Raw genomic sequence first — 14,673 nt, 5'->3', positions numbered from 1 at the left:
AATAATTCCATTGTCCTAAAAATTCTTACTGCTTTGCCTTTTCAACATCGCCTTCACTACAATCTCTCACAACTGTGATCTTCATGTGGACTCTTTAATTTGCCCTTCCCAGAAGACCATCTGAGACCATAGTATATATACTTATGGATTAGTTTTCTTAGTAATATGCACTTGGGTTCTCCTGTAACTTTTCACAATAGCATATTTCTACCTAGCACCAAATATTCCATTGTGTGGATATACCCTAGCTTACATAGTTGCCTGTGGAAATACACCTCACTTGCTGCCAAGATTTTCCAAGTGTGAATAAAGGCACTATACACATGCATGTGCACAATTTCATATTTATGAAAGTTTTCAATGCCTTTGGGAAGATTTCAAAGAACATGATGAGTAGTTTTGTCAGAAACTGCCCTGTTGTTTCCTAAGTTGACTATGCTATTTTGGATTTTCTTCAACCAGAGTGAGAGTTCCTGTTGCTCTCTGTTCTCACTAGCATGTGGTGCCATCAGATGGATATTGATTATTCTAATAAGCCTGTAGTGATGTCTCGTTGTTTGCACTGTTGTAATGCCATACAGTGCAGAGTACCATGTTTGTACTCATTTGCCATCTGTATATGTCTTTCCTGAGGTGTTTGGGCAGATCTTTGCCCATCTTTACTCTGGTAGTTTGTTTTCTTGTTTATGCTCTTTTAAAAGTACCCCCTGTCCAGCCACCCCCATACTGTCTAGTGAAGACACAGAAAGCTTTGAGGATATAAAGGATAATTTGTTTTTTCAAAGGAAAACACCTCTCTTCTGTTTCTCTTCTTTTGCCTTTGTCTTTCAGTTATACCTGCCGCCACTTGCGGAGATATGTCTATGTGTTGGACAAACTCTATTTTCCCCACTCTCACTGCTCCACGCTTCAGCATTGCTTCTCGACCCTCAGTGACAATGGAGAGGAACTCTTGTCTTTAACTTGCTCTCACATTCTCAGGTCCTATGCGTCCAGGTTATTAACCTCTGCTGTCCATTTATTGCATGTTGCATGTTATGTGCCCCAATAGTTGCATGCTTTAATATGGGCTATTAACTGATAAAGCTGAAATTTTATATTTAAAATGCTACCAAGTAATCTTGTGGTGGCTTCCATTTGTTTTCTTATAAATGTCTACTTGAGAACTTTGTTTTCCTGGGCAAGGAAGAGGCTTTGACCAACACAGACATGGTGTATATTCTGTATTCCATTGCCTTCTAGATCTTTCTTTAACTTGGAGTTGTTGGGGTGCTCTCTGCTTTGTGTCTGAGCTGGGATCAGCTGCAGGTGCTTTGGGTTAGAAAGGAGTTCTCTTTCTTGGTATGCAAGCACCCCTGAAAGCTCGATACAGGGCTCCACTCTGTTCTTATGGGTGTGTTCCATTGAGCAGTTTTGACTCTGTAGAATGGTAGAAATGATTCATTTGGACTTTATGTTTATTATTCATTTACTAAAGAGAAATTAAAAAGCCAAGCCGCACTGGGTTTTGGACAAGTATAGATTAAACATAATGATGTTAGATGTATAAAGAAACAAGTTGAAATCTCACATGTCAGTGAAAACCAACACCTGCTGTTTACTGTGTATCATGTACCAATATAGAGGGCAGTATGACATATCTCTTTTAACACACATTTCCTGTAAGTCAGGGATGCCTGTGCCTCTCTACTGTTAGCTGGAGAAGATGATTTAAGGCAGTGTCTTCACTGCCAAGTGTTTTAAAGGAGAAGAAAAAATTCCATGACAACCTTAAATCTAAAATGGAAAACATCTGAATTGCAATTAACCTTTGCAGATGAAGAAACATATAGAAACTTTGAACTGTATGTGATGTCTAAGTGAAAACACTTTATTAGGAAAGGAAAACCATGTGACTCCTGGTTGGCTGATTCTTGTAACAAATGTATGATACAGATGCTTTAGGGAGGGAAGTAAAAGCAAGAGAAAATAATAAAGTCTTTAATTTATAATATAGGAACATTTAAGACAGGGCAAGTGCAGTGATCAGTAGGCTGTGGTCATAGAATAACAAGTTCAGGACCAGACAGCTACATAGGGAGACACTATCTCCACAACAAAGAAAACAAATTTACCAAACTAAAAGCCACTGGCTTGGTAAGTGAACATAAGTTACCTGTATGATACTTGGGAGATTTGGAGACAGTCTGTCTGAATGGAGAATGGGGGAAGTTGCTGTTGGTCATTGAACCCTCTGAGTTCAGAATAATTGACCTTGCCCCTACTTACTAGTATGTCATTTGGCAGGGCTCTCCACAAAACTGATGGGAGAGAGAAAGACTAAGAAAGAGAGCATGGCGGCTCTGGGGCTGCAGTGGTCAGGATATCTGGAAGGAAGGTGGCTCTGGGACTGCAGTGGTCAGGATATCTGGAAGGAAGGTGGCTCTGGGACTGCAGTGGTCAGGATATCTGGAAGGAAGGTGGGTGGCAAACAGGCTGGCAATTGAGGTAGGCACTGATGTTGTAGTCCTGAGTTCCAAATATACAGGTAGGTTCCTTGTGGTCTAGAAGCAGGGCTTCTTCTCTTTGGGGACCTAATGAGTGACTGGATGAGTCTTACTTATAGACAGTAAATGACTTTCTGGAAGACTGCAGATCTTAAGTGCCCTTCACAGCATCATCTAGTGTTTAAATAAACATGGCGCCACCCCTTAGCCAAGCTGAACGTAAGTAACCATCATGATACATTCTGTTTTTCTTTTTGTGTGCTGTATCTGTTCTGTCACACTACAGGCCCCCTGCAGGGAACAGTTGATCTTATGCATCATTATCCATCCTCTAGTTTATCACACCTGGCACATTGCTAATCCTCATTCATATCATTGGTGGCAGTGTCTTCCCTCTGCCATTTGTGGCAGACGCCATTTTGTACTTGCCTTTCAGTTACATCTCCTGACCTGCTGGAGCAGACAGGAAAAATATACAATCAGCTGAGAATATAAAAGAAAGCGAAGGAGAAAACCTCAAGGAAGATAATGTGTGTGTGTGTGTGTGGGGGGGGTGACAGTAAAGAACAAAGTGAGTGGCCAGAGAAGGGAGAGTCGCCACAGAGGAAAATCTGACTCCTCAGCCTGAGCCTCAAGTTCATTCTGTGCTCCATGTCTAATTTAGAAAGGAATTCTACGTGCTTGCCATTCCCTCCCTCAGCACCTTTAGTCTGCTGACTCCTCCCGCTCTCCATACCTTACCTACTCCGAGTCCTTTCTCCTCTGGCAAGGTTTAAGATGTTAAGCATCTAAAGGATATCTTGATTTCCATACAGAACCTTCCTCAGGCTGGTGTAGCCTTATTGTGTATCTGTAATAAACTGCCATGCCTGGCCAGCTAAGGTTGGTACTTGAGGAAGTACTGCAGGGCCAGAAAGCTTTCTAGTGTTTTAAAATATGTTTTGACTGTTCTCCAACAGTTTTCATCTTCTTGTCTTATTCCAGGACTGTTTACCAGATGTGCTGCTCAGGGCCTGTATCTGCCAGGCCCTGCCAGTATTAGCACAATGTGATGGCTAGGGACATGGACTCTGCAGTTAAGACCTCTTCTTCCCACCAACTCTCAGCCTCAGCTGGGCAAACCTTTCTGTCCCTCTGGCCAGTTTCCAAACAACCACACTGAGACTTACTAGTTATAAATGCTCAGCCATTAGCTCAGGTTTGTTACTAGTTAACTCTTACATTTCAAATTGATCCATATTTCTTATTTATGCTCTGCTTGGTACCTTTTTTCAGTACAGCAAGTTCATCTCTTCTCCATGTCTTCTTGAGATTCTGAGACTCCTCCCCTTCCTCTTCGTGCTCTCTTTTTGTCTGCAAGTCCCATCTAACCTCTTCCTGCCCAGCTATTGGCCATTCATCTTTTTTATTAAACCAATCACACTGACATATTCACACAGTGTAAAGGAATATTCCATACTCAGCCCCACCCCTGCAATATAGAATAGTGCTTAGGAGACTGCTCCATTCAGAGAGACTTGAGAGTGAGCATACACGTGTAAGAGAAGGTTCTGGTCACCATGTCATGCTGTGCTGATTCGCAAGTGACTGACATCCTGGATCTGCAATGACACACCATCAAGTATGGTTTAGTCCTAGTAGTAAAGAGGTTCTTCAACAGAACAGCATTTAACATAGGACAGACCATCCACAATCTGAATAGAGTAGTTCCAGACACTCGCAGAACCACATGGTTTTGCATTATGCAGAGTGCTTACCGTGTAACCCAATTTCTAGAGAGCAGTGTAAGCATGTGTGATCAGAAGGAAGTCAGTTGACTCAGTCTAGGAAGCCACCGCTGTAATGACTGATAAGAAGATCAGTCATTTCAGTGCAGTTCCTTCCCAGTGTCAGAGCTCTTCCTATGATTCAGCTGGGGCTCCTGGGCTCCTCCCTCATGAGGAGGGAGAGTTCTGCTTCTGGGTCTACAAAGATGCTAAGCCTACCTGCCAGTGCTTCCCGCTGGTTCCTACTCTGTGCTTGAAACACAAATGTCTGACAAGAAGCATGGTTTACACGCTTTAGGGGCTTCAAAATCACGTCATGACTCTCGGTTTTCCGCTCTTAAATACCTCTGACACTAATCATTTCTTAGGCAGTCTGTATTTGACAGCACTCATCGTAGAACTTGGTATCCAGGATTTAATTGAATATTTCAGTTGAACTTTGGCCTTTATTTATATACTTGTACTTTCTCCTCATAGTACAATTTTTGAAAATAAGAATGCTTTGGTTTATATAAAATTCTGAGACTACTTCCATGAAAACATATCTCCCTGAATAAGTACATTTGTTTGATTGGAGTTGCAGGGCCTTGTATTTATCCTTATTTAATGTGGGGTGACGGCCTCTTTTAAGAGGAGGGCTTACCTCCTAGAACTCCGTGCCTCACACACCTGGAGGCTCCTCTACTCCCACCCCAGGAGCCTTTGGATCACTTCTCAAGCTCCCAGTCTTAGATTCATTTCTGTTGAAACCAGGTTTAGAAATTTTAGTAATTGAGGATTTGAATGCATTGCTAGTAACTGTACAAAGTTAAGTAAGTTCTCTGTGGAGTGGCAAATTCTATGAGAAAACTGTGAAGAGACCTATTTTCCTTTCTTTTAAAAACTGGCTTTAGGATATTTAGTGTGTGTACGTGTGTGTGTGTGTGTGTGTGTGTGTGTGTGTGTGTGTGTGTGTGTAATGCTAAATATATAGTTGTTTAGTATTGTTTCAGTTGAGACAGAAGCCATGAAAAATCAAAGGTGTTATGTTGAGATACTTTGTTGCAAGGACACAATTTATTTTTATCTACTGTTAAGTTTTTTTTATGCTTGATGCTAGGATGTTGAGAAAAAAACATGAATGCTAAAAATAATTTCTTCTGTCACATTTACTTTTAAATATTAAATTCCCATTAAGCATGTTAAGTAGGTTAGCATTGAATTCTGCCTTTGGGTAGTTAGTACTTGGATGTATGCAGTGATCATGATGTTCTGGGGGTCATTGAACTTCCTAGAATGTCTCAAAATCATGGACCTTCTATCCATAAGACAGAAAAATATTGCCTATAAATATAGATTTTTCATGGAGCTTATGCAGTTTTTAAAAAATGTATAGAGCTGGAAAACAGCCCACATCCATAACAATTATTAGACAAGACATTAGCATGTGCTGATTTTAAGGGTGTCTCATATCCATTTGACCAGAAGTTGATCAAAGGAATGGCCAACCTGCATGGACAGCAGAGTGCCCATGTGCCGTGGGTAGAAAGAAGAGGCAGTTATGGGGCTCCTAGTCGTCCCCCCACCACACTATTGGAAGATAAAATAACAGACACTTACCTCAGCCATCACTGCATTCCTAGTCCTACACTAGGCAGCAACAGAGCTTCCTTCAAAGACAGAAGCATTGGTGAAAAGCCTGCTCTGTAGTGTTGCTTCAGTGGGAAGCAGTGATATGTAAGCAGGAGATGCCTTCTGATGGGACTGAGAAATGTCCCCAGACTCGTGGATTTTAAGTAGGAATTTCAAGCCTCGCTTGAAAAACAGGTATGGAGAACTCAAGCTTCAGAGGCCACACACGGGAGGGAACACTCGATGTGTTCTGGGGCAGGACGTTGGCCAGACAGATTTACATGTGAGATTGCTCAGTATCTTTGTTGTTTTCCAGGAGACAGTGTCTCTCCTCTGACTCACAATGAAGCCAGATCAGCTTTGGTCCTCCTGTCTCAGCCTCCCAAATACTAAGATTTGCAGGTGAGGGCCTCTATGCCCTGATGAGGGACATACATTGCATCTAGGACCAGACACCTAACAGCCTTTAGTGATAGGCCATGGTATTTCATATGTATATCTCTGTTTTCTTTTACTTGGGGTAATTTTTATTTGTAAGCAGTTGAGTTTTACTTGGTGGTTTTGGTCAAAATTCATTCCTTCTAGGGATTGTTGTACATTTAAAAGACTTTTAGAAGAAAGATTCTGAGTTCCAGCAGTATGCCACCACTGAGACTATAGCAGAGAGGTGAAAAACAATCAAAGTGAATTATTAAAAAAATACAATGTGGTGAGCTGTATCATAGGGTACAGGATGAATTCTTTGTCCTGTGGCTGAGTTTAGAATGTGTATGTATTTGCTTTTTTTAAAAAAGTCTGAATTGATTTATAATTCTAACTAAGCACAACATTATTTAAAGTATAGCACTCTCGAATTGAAAAGGGTTGGTTTTGTTTTTGTTTGCCCATTTGGTGTTTTTTTTAAAACTTGGTCTTAAAAAAAAGTCACATCTGGTGCTTTTTCTTTTTCTTTCAAAAGACTGCAACTTCATCCGAAATTTGAGACAGTTTCTAAAAGAAGTTTCCTCAAAAGAGTTTTGTAAAATTGCTAGGCTAGTCTTGTCATAGTATACCACTGACAAAATCTGTAATGTATAAATATTTGAAGCCATAGTAATAATTTTTCATGCATCTGATACTGTCTTAATAATTCTGTTGTGGCTGTATGCTTTATTGATTTCTATGCCACTTTTGTGGCATGAAATGAAATGTATTATCCCACTTAAACCATTATGGTTTCCTTTTGAATTACATACTCAGTACTTGATCTTGTCATCAAGCTTCTTCCGTGCTCTGGGATGTGGTGTTCCGTCCTGGAGATTTACTGCTTTGTACTCTGTGTGATATAAATCGATATAGAACAAGTAAATCCAGACTAGAAAAGCTGGAAACAAAAGACAATTAAGCAGTTAATTTTTAGGAATTATTCTAACATAGTTGGTAATCTGCTTGAGTTTTCTTTGTCTCGAGAGTGCTAGCTAGGAGAGATGGGTGCTCTGAAGACAGAGAGCAGACTCCGAGACACTTGACTGCATCAGTACTGGGTGTCACTGCTCCATCCAGAGCTCTGGCTCACCCCAGCCTCTTTGCTTGACTTCTCTAAAAGCATGTTCCTAGCTTGTGTTCCACCCTTGCTTGCCATTTCTTTTTAAGGCTTTTTGTTCTAAATATTAGAATTCCTTAAGGTTTGCTCTTAAGGCTCCCCTCATCCCTATTTCCAAAAGACTGTGGTGTTGTTCTGTTTGAGATAGTGTCTCCTGTATCTCAGGCTGACCTCAAACTCACTGTGTAGCTAAGGATGAGCCTGAACTTCTGATTCTTCTGCCTCTACTTCATGAGTGCTGGGTCTGTTTATCTAGGGCTAGAGACTGAATCCAGAGCTTCTCCAGTGATAGGTAAGTGCTCTACCAACTGAGTTATATAAGCCCCAATCTCTTAAGGGCAAGGTAGGAGTGTGTGTGTGTGTCCTTAGGTGATGGGGGTTGAACTTGGGGTCTTGCGTATACTAGACAAGTGCTCTGCCACTATATTGCTAACCTATACCCATAAGTGTGTGTTTTAATCACTGATCCCAAACACCTAATGTGCTAGATAGTTGACCACTCAATAGATGTTTTGTATTTGCTGAGAATGAACAATTTTAGGTTACTGAAATTAACATTTGTAGACTTGCTTAGCTTTCTAATCACTACTTCCTCAAAGATTATCTTGTCTAGTTATGAAAAGGTAGCTGTCCTATTACATCACTGTGATATCATCAGGGTACCACTCAGAACCAGTAGATAATGAATGAGGGAATCTAGTTAGAGTTCTCTGTCTGTCTGTCTGTCTGTCTGTCTGTCTGTCTGTCTGTCTCTCTGTGTGTGTCTCTCCCACCCCCACCCCCTCTGTGTGTATGCACATGCCTTTTCCACACACACACACATGCAGAGACCCGAGTAGGACTGGTGTCTTCTGTTGCTTTCCTTCTCCTTTAGGCTGGCTCTCTCACTGAACCTGAAACCTCATGTTTTAGCTAGGCTGGATGGCCAGGGAGATCGCTGAGTCAGACTGTCTCTGCCTCCAGTTCGAGAGGTACAGGTGGGCTCAGCGACACCTGACTCTCCTTTTATTTTTTTTTATTTTTAAAATGCAATTGCTGGAATTTCAAACTCAGATCCATATGCTGCATAACAGTCACTCTTACCCACTAAGCCATCTCTTCAGGTCCTTATTTTTTAAGTCAAAATTATCTAATAGAAAAACAAAGTTTACACTGTGCCTGATTAGAAATGTTTAGAAAAACATCTTCCTTACAAGACTGGTAGATTTAATGAATACCAGTATTTCAACTTTGCTCAGCATAATGTTATAACAGTCCATCCTGGTGATCTTAAAAAACCACCAACAAAAGACACTCAGCTGTACTATACATATACAGTTGATCATCCAAAGGGAAAAAATTGGATTTAAGTTAATTGTTAAAGTATAGTAAAGGATACCTGTTAATGATGTATATCTTTACACCATGGAAAGGATGTCCTGATAATTAGGACCTGAGGGAACAAAGTCAGGAAGGGAAGGTACGGGATTTCCATTTGCTTCTAAAAGGTAGTGCTCTATGTTTAGCACCACGTGCTCCTTAGGCGAGGTCTTCTTGGGTAAGGGGACACTGTAGCCATAGTTGATATGTTCTGTGCATGTGTAGGTGTAGCCGGAGTTCTGGAACACTTTATGCAATTTAGACCATTGGAGTGGATACAAATTCCCATGTCGGATGCTCTTTCCCTGCAGCTGCCATTTGTAAGGAATTTCATGTGCACATTCAGACATGCAGACTTGCACAACTGCTTATTAGAGAAATATTCTTGGTTACTGAATGTCTCACAGAGTCAAACATACGGGTTTCCCATATATGGAAGAAAAGTAATTCCACCCACTTGCCATGCCTTGGCATGTCATGATGCCAGCCCTTCACATTTATTTGACTTCCCGAGCTTACATAGACGGTGATGTAAATCAGCAGTTAATGCCTCACCTACCAGCTCTTGGTGACTAAACCACCATACCAAAGGAGGAAGAGAAATAAATCCACTTCAGTTTGGCTGCAGAGTGGATATTGTGTCCGGTCTAATCCCAGCCCTCTGAGTTATGGTTACAAGATTATTATTTCTGTGCTACAGAAGACAAGAAAGCAGAAGGAATAGGGGAAGTTAGATGGCTTGGCAATGATCAGAAAGCTGGACTTAGAATCCAATTCTTCCCACCCCTTCTTTCCTCTCTCCCTCCGTTTCCCTCCCCCTCCCTCTCTCTCTCATCCCCAGTCTGAGCAGTTTCATCTTACTGACTGCCACAGCATTATAAAGAAGTGTCTCACTGCACATGTTCTTAGTGAATTCTCAGTAGGTAGCTTCTTCCATTTTCAGTATCTTGAGCTTGGTGTAGTGGTGCACACCTTTGATCCCAGCACTCTGAAACAGAGGCAGGTGAATCTCTGTGAGTTCAAGGCTAGTTTAGTCTACATAGTTCCAGGCCAGCTGAAACTACGTGGTGAGACCCTGTCTCAAAAAACAAAACCAAAAGGTCATTTTTTGAGATGCAGATTTTTCATTTGTTTCATTTATCACTGCTTCCTCTTTGAGCTGAAATACAGAGTGATGTGGGCATGTGTACTCTCAGCTGGATCTTAACCTAGAAGGCACTTGTTTATCACAAAACAGCTGTTTATAAGAGCTAGTTCATTAAAAATTAATTTTAAATAAACCCTAGGTGTACCGTGTAAATTTAAGGGCAACACACGATCCAGTGTATCTGTGTGCAATGCCCCCTTGTCTAGCATTGGTAATAGTTGATATTTCTTGATCTCTGTAACAAATACAATTCCAACTATTAAGTTTATGTTTGCTTTAGTCTTCAAATTAACTCTGTTACCTTATAATTCCTGTGTGTAAGGCACAGATACACAGAGTGATTATAGAACTTGCCATAAATGGAAAAGTTGCTTTTGGAACGCAAATACTCTGGCTCCAAAAACTGGATTTCCAGCATTGTCCTGTGCTTTTCTTAAAGAGTGTGGATCAATGAAGTAAAACCCTGTGTTACCACTTAGGCCTACCCTAAAGCCACTTTAAAAATTGACTTATTGTACCTTTTCAGCTACATTGTATCTAAATGTGAATTCACCTTCTGTACCCACTTACAGATTTCTTTGGAGATAGATACTCTGTAAACTGGGACTTTTGAATCTGAATGTAGACTGCAAACAGGAAACAATGCTAGCTTTCTTTTTTTTTTTTTTTTTTTTTTTTTTTTGGTTTTTCGAGACAGAGTTTCTCTGTATTGTTTTGGAAGCTGTCCTGGAACTCACTCTGTAGACCAGGCTGGCCTCGAACTCACAGAGATCCACCTGCCTCTGCCTCCCGAGTGCTGGGATTAAAGGCGTGTGCCACCAACGCCTGGCGCCAGCTTGCTCTTTAAGCTGCTGTGTAGCATCCTAGAGAGGTCTGCTCTGTCAAGATGCCTCCTGCAGTTGTCTGCTTCCACACCTTATATAGTTCTGTAGACTAGTAGCCTGGGGGCCAAGCTTGCTCTTCATTTTTGGTGGAGGTTTGGATTATTTTGGCCCTTAAAGTAATAGAGTGAATGGATATAAGATACCCATGTTCTCTGCCCCCTCCCCTTTACTTCCTCCATATTCCATAGTTGTTTTCCCTGCTAGCATTGACTTTTTGTTTGGGGTTGGTGATTCCTGTCCCAGTCCCTGTCCCCATACTGTGCTGGGATTGAAACCAGAGCCTCACACATGTTAGGAATTGGCTCTACCACTGCACACCATCACCAACCATCCAGGTGTTCTTAGTCAGATTTTATAAGACAGGTGTTGATTGAGACTTCCAAGATAACATGGAAGATAAGTTTTTACCTACTACGGGAGGAAAAAGCAGAGCAGTTAGCAACTGAGCATGATTTGGAATGGTGACTGACCTCCGTCTAGCTTCCTTGTTACTCCTGTTTAATGACTGAATAACTGTGCCATCCCCTACTGTGAGTGAACAGGCAGAAGTGGCTTTCCTGGGGGATTTTGTGGTATCTTCATGACCCCTGAACATATATTTTTATGAAAATAGCACTTAGATAGACTTAAAGGTATTTACATCAATTTATTCTTGATGCACTTCATGCTGGTCATATACCTTCTTATTTACATGTGTTTTCAAGTAGTGTATCCTAAAAACAAAAAGGAAATTTGAGCCTCACTCTATCCCTTCTTGGAGATAGTAGGTGCTCAAGGCATGGTCTGCATCCTAGCATTCAGTGGTCATAGCATCGAGAATCTGGGTGGAGAGCAGTTCATGCCTTGCTTATGTGGTCCCAAAGGTTTCATGTAATCTCCTTCAGTTCAAACATCTCAGATCATTTTTAGAGGGTAATACTGAAGCTAATAATACTTAGTGACTTTTCTGTAAAATGTTAAAAAGTAAAAGAAAGATTGGTAAATTAACCTCAAATCTGAATAAAAAGCTAAAGAAAAATATGTTTCTAGGTATTCAGTTTTTAAAAAAAGCTTGTCTGGCAAGGGCTTACCATAGTTCCAGCTAATTGTACCAGAGCTTCTGGTCTTTCTCTTGGGCTAGTCAGAGATGATCGCTGTGGATTAAATGCTTGTCACTGTAGCACAGGGCCGTCATCTCTTCCGCGGTGTTTGCTGTCCTCTCATCTTACCGACACCGCGCTCCTGCATCATGCAGGCTGTGCATGCAGCGTGTTATGACTGTCTCGTTTGAAGAAAAGAATTCCCATCTTCCTTAGCTTTAAAATAGTCCTTCTGAAGAGACACTGTCAAATTCTGTGCCTGGCATCAAGCAGCAAATTCAAGAGGTGCCTGGGCTACCAAGTTTTACGTAACAGTTGGTGTGACTGTTGCAAGAATCTGCAGTGTTTCCCGTTGCCATGGTTGTTTAGAGAGGTTCTATTTCAACTCGCTGCTTCAGGCAGCAGCCCTTCCTCTTAGGAATGTAACACCGAGAACAACAAGCTGTGTGCACATTGGCTCTGTGCACATGAAGAACACGTGCTTTCCCCGAAGGTGCTCCACTCTTACTTTTTGTACAGTGTAAACCAAAAGGCCTTGGCTACCACATTCTAGCAAGGACTCCCCGTGACCTGTGCCCTTTGAGTTGTTTGGTCTTGGTTTCCGAATGCTATCCCTGCCCACATGGTAGTTGGCTATTATTTCTAGGCTTAGCTCATTGTTTCACAGGAAGTATAGTTACTTGGTTTTGTAATGTACTTTGCAGCAAGAGTATGAAAACACTGTTAGCTAATGCTTCTTCAGTGTTTCATCTATCATTTAGTTAGCACAGAATCTAAACTTATACACAGACACACACAAAAGCAGATGCAGCTGTACCCATAATTCCAAAAATGAAAAACAGAGACTTACTATGTACCCCCAGTTGCTCTGGGACTCACAATGGAGACTAAGCTGGCCTTGAACTCAAAAAGATCTCCCTGCCTTGTGGGATTATGCTGTGTGCTGCCATACCAGGCATGTGCCCATTCTTCTCAAGAGCAGACAAATCTTAAGGGCTCACTTGCCATCTCTGTGGTCTGCGTGTTATACTCCCTCCAGATATACATACCTCCTACACGGCACCATCTGACTTTGTGGACTAAAGGAGGCAGAACTGACTGGACCAGGCAGGACTCCCTGGATGGAGAACTTGTACATCTTGCCTCTTATGCATGTTTTCTTTATATGAGAACCACTCAGTACACCTTTCATTTGTGATTCCTCCTACAGTCAGAATGGTGGTAGTTTTGCTCTGTGATAGGGAGAGTGCTATCCCAAAGAGCAAGATGAACTCTTAAAGTGGTTGCTTATATTTAGAATGCTTTAGTGTATTTGTATTCCTGAAGTGAAATGTGTTGACGTACAAAAATCATCGCTTTTCATGTATCAGGATGTGCATATACTGGAGTAGTGTTCTTTGACTTCAAGAATGAAAAGGAATTAGTCTTTGCATTCAAGTAACCTTATTCATTTAGAATATATGGAAATGTGTCCCCAAAACCAAAGCCATAGAATTCACTTTCCCCACACATGTGGGTAATGGCTCTGTGTGTACTTTTCATGTCACCATTCTTAACCTTGTCATTCTCTGATGTAAGAAAAACTGGGTTGTCCTTCTTAATAATCCATGAGCATTTCTCCTGATGGCCTATATTTATAGGAATACAATTACTTCCCAGAAATATAATTATTTCTTAGTTTACTGCTATTAGTTTGTTTTTCTCAAACATCTAAAGAAAGTTTACTTTTCATTAGTTTCGATGTATTATTTCATTAAAAAGTCTCTTTTTGAAGTCTTCCCATTTCAGCTTTGGTTTTAAATTAATGTGTTTGTTTTAAACCATGATCTTCAAAAATTAATTATCTAGAATTGGTTACACTTTTTGCTTATTGTACAGTTACACTAAAAAACACAACAAGCAGGGCCTTGTTTCTAACATTCAGGAAGATGAGACAGAAAGATTACCACAAACATGAGGCCAGCCTGGTGTAGGTAGAGTTCTAGGCACATGCTACATAGCAAGACCCTGTCTCATCATGAAATAAAAATAAAGAATTTGCTTTAGCTCATTATACCAGAATGTGGTCCTTGGCCCAATGAGGTGGCTTCCCGTGTGCCATCTCGTTTTCTAGCTTTCCTCTGTGTGTGTATGTATCACTGTCCTGACTGCTGCTTTGAACTGAGAGCACAGAGCCGTTTTAGAATTGAGCAGGTGTCACCGGGCGTTGGTGGCCCATGCCTTTAATCCCAGTAATCAGGAGGCAGAGGCAGGCAGATCTCTGTCATTTGAGGCCAGCCTGATCTACCTAGCGAGTTCCAGCACAGCCTCCAAAACAATACAGAGAAACCTTGTTTTGGAAAAAAAAAATTGAGCAGGTGTAAGTGACAGGAGCAGGGTGGGGTAGAACTCTATTTCACCTAGTGTCCTGTGACACTGGGAGGGACTCCTTTTTCTGAGTACCATAGGTGACCACCTGCGTGTGCCGTCTCTGTCCTCTAGGCCCGTTTGAATTTCTGACTTTTACAAGCTCTCCCTGTAGATGAAAGTGGAGCTGGAAGCCTGCTAGCTGTCAAGCTTCTGGGAAGTGACAGCCAGTTTGATATAAGACAGTAGGGTGAGGCATATCATAGTGAGTTAAAGTATTTCAAACACTCTTGGAAAAACTTCATATTTGAACCATAAAGAATTATAATGAAGGCTTCCGTTCATAAACAGGACATGTGGGGAAATGGGTGGTCCCACATAGGTTTCTGGCGTGCTTTTAAACAGCGATTAGA

At 41.2% G+C, this 14,673-nt stretch overlaps 1 protein-coding gene and 1 long non-coding RNA gene across 9 annotated transcripts in view; one reads left to right on the top strand and one right to left on the bottom strand.

Annotated features, from left to right (window-relative positions):
- Positions 1 to 14,673, top strand: part of Dym (dymeclin) — a 254,334-nt gene that overhangs the window by 136,770 nt on the left and 102,891 nt on the right. For 4 of the 6 annotated variants that reach the window (XM_040741590.1, XM_040741589.1, XM_040741585.1 and 1 more), the window contains exon 14: positions 832 to 996. The exons of the other annotated variants lie outside the window; for them this stretch is intronic. In XM_040741590.1, coding sequence (XP_040597524.1) covers positions 832 to 996 — 165 coding nt within the window. The remainder of the gene's footprint in view (positions 1 to 831; positions 997 to 14,673) is intronic. 6 annotated transcript variants of the gene reach the window in all.
- LOC121138820 lies at positions 1,850 to 12,226 on the bottom strand. Of its 3 annotated transcripts, none has more exons than XR_005875677.1 (5): positions 11,906 to 12,226; positions 9,699 to 9,792; positions 8,824 to 9,498; positions 4,896 to 7,178; positions 1,850 to 4,087 (listed from the first exon to the last, which is right to left on the bottom strand). It is a non-coding gene; the product is annotated as an uncharacterized LOC121138820 (long non-coding RNA). The 3 variants fall into 3 exon arrangements; XR_005875676.1 differs by having other exon boundaries at positions 7,099 to 7,178; XR_005875675.1 differs by having other exon boundaries at positions 1,850 to 7,178.

The sequence above is a fragment of the Mesocricetus auratus genome, unplaced genomic scaffold (assembly GCF_017639785.1).
Source record: "Mesocricetus auratus isolate SY011 unplaced genomic scaffold, BCM_Maur_2.0 Super-Scaffold_6730, whole genome shotgun sequence".
Classification (NCBI taxonomy): Eukaryota; Metazoa; Chordata; class Mammalia; order Rodentia; family Cricetidae; genus Mesocricetus; species Mesocricetus auratus.
The sequence above is the reverse complement of the archived record's forward strand: the minus strand, read 5'-3'. Positions and strand labels throughout refer to the sequence as shown.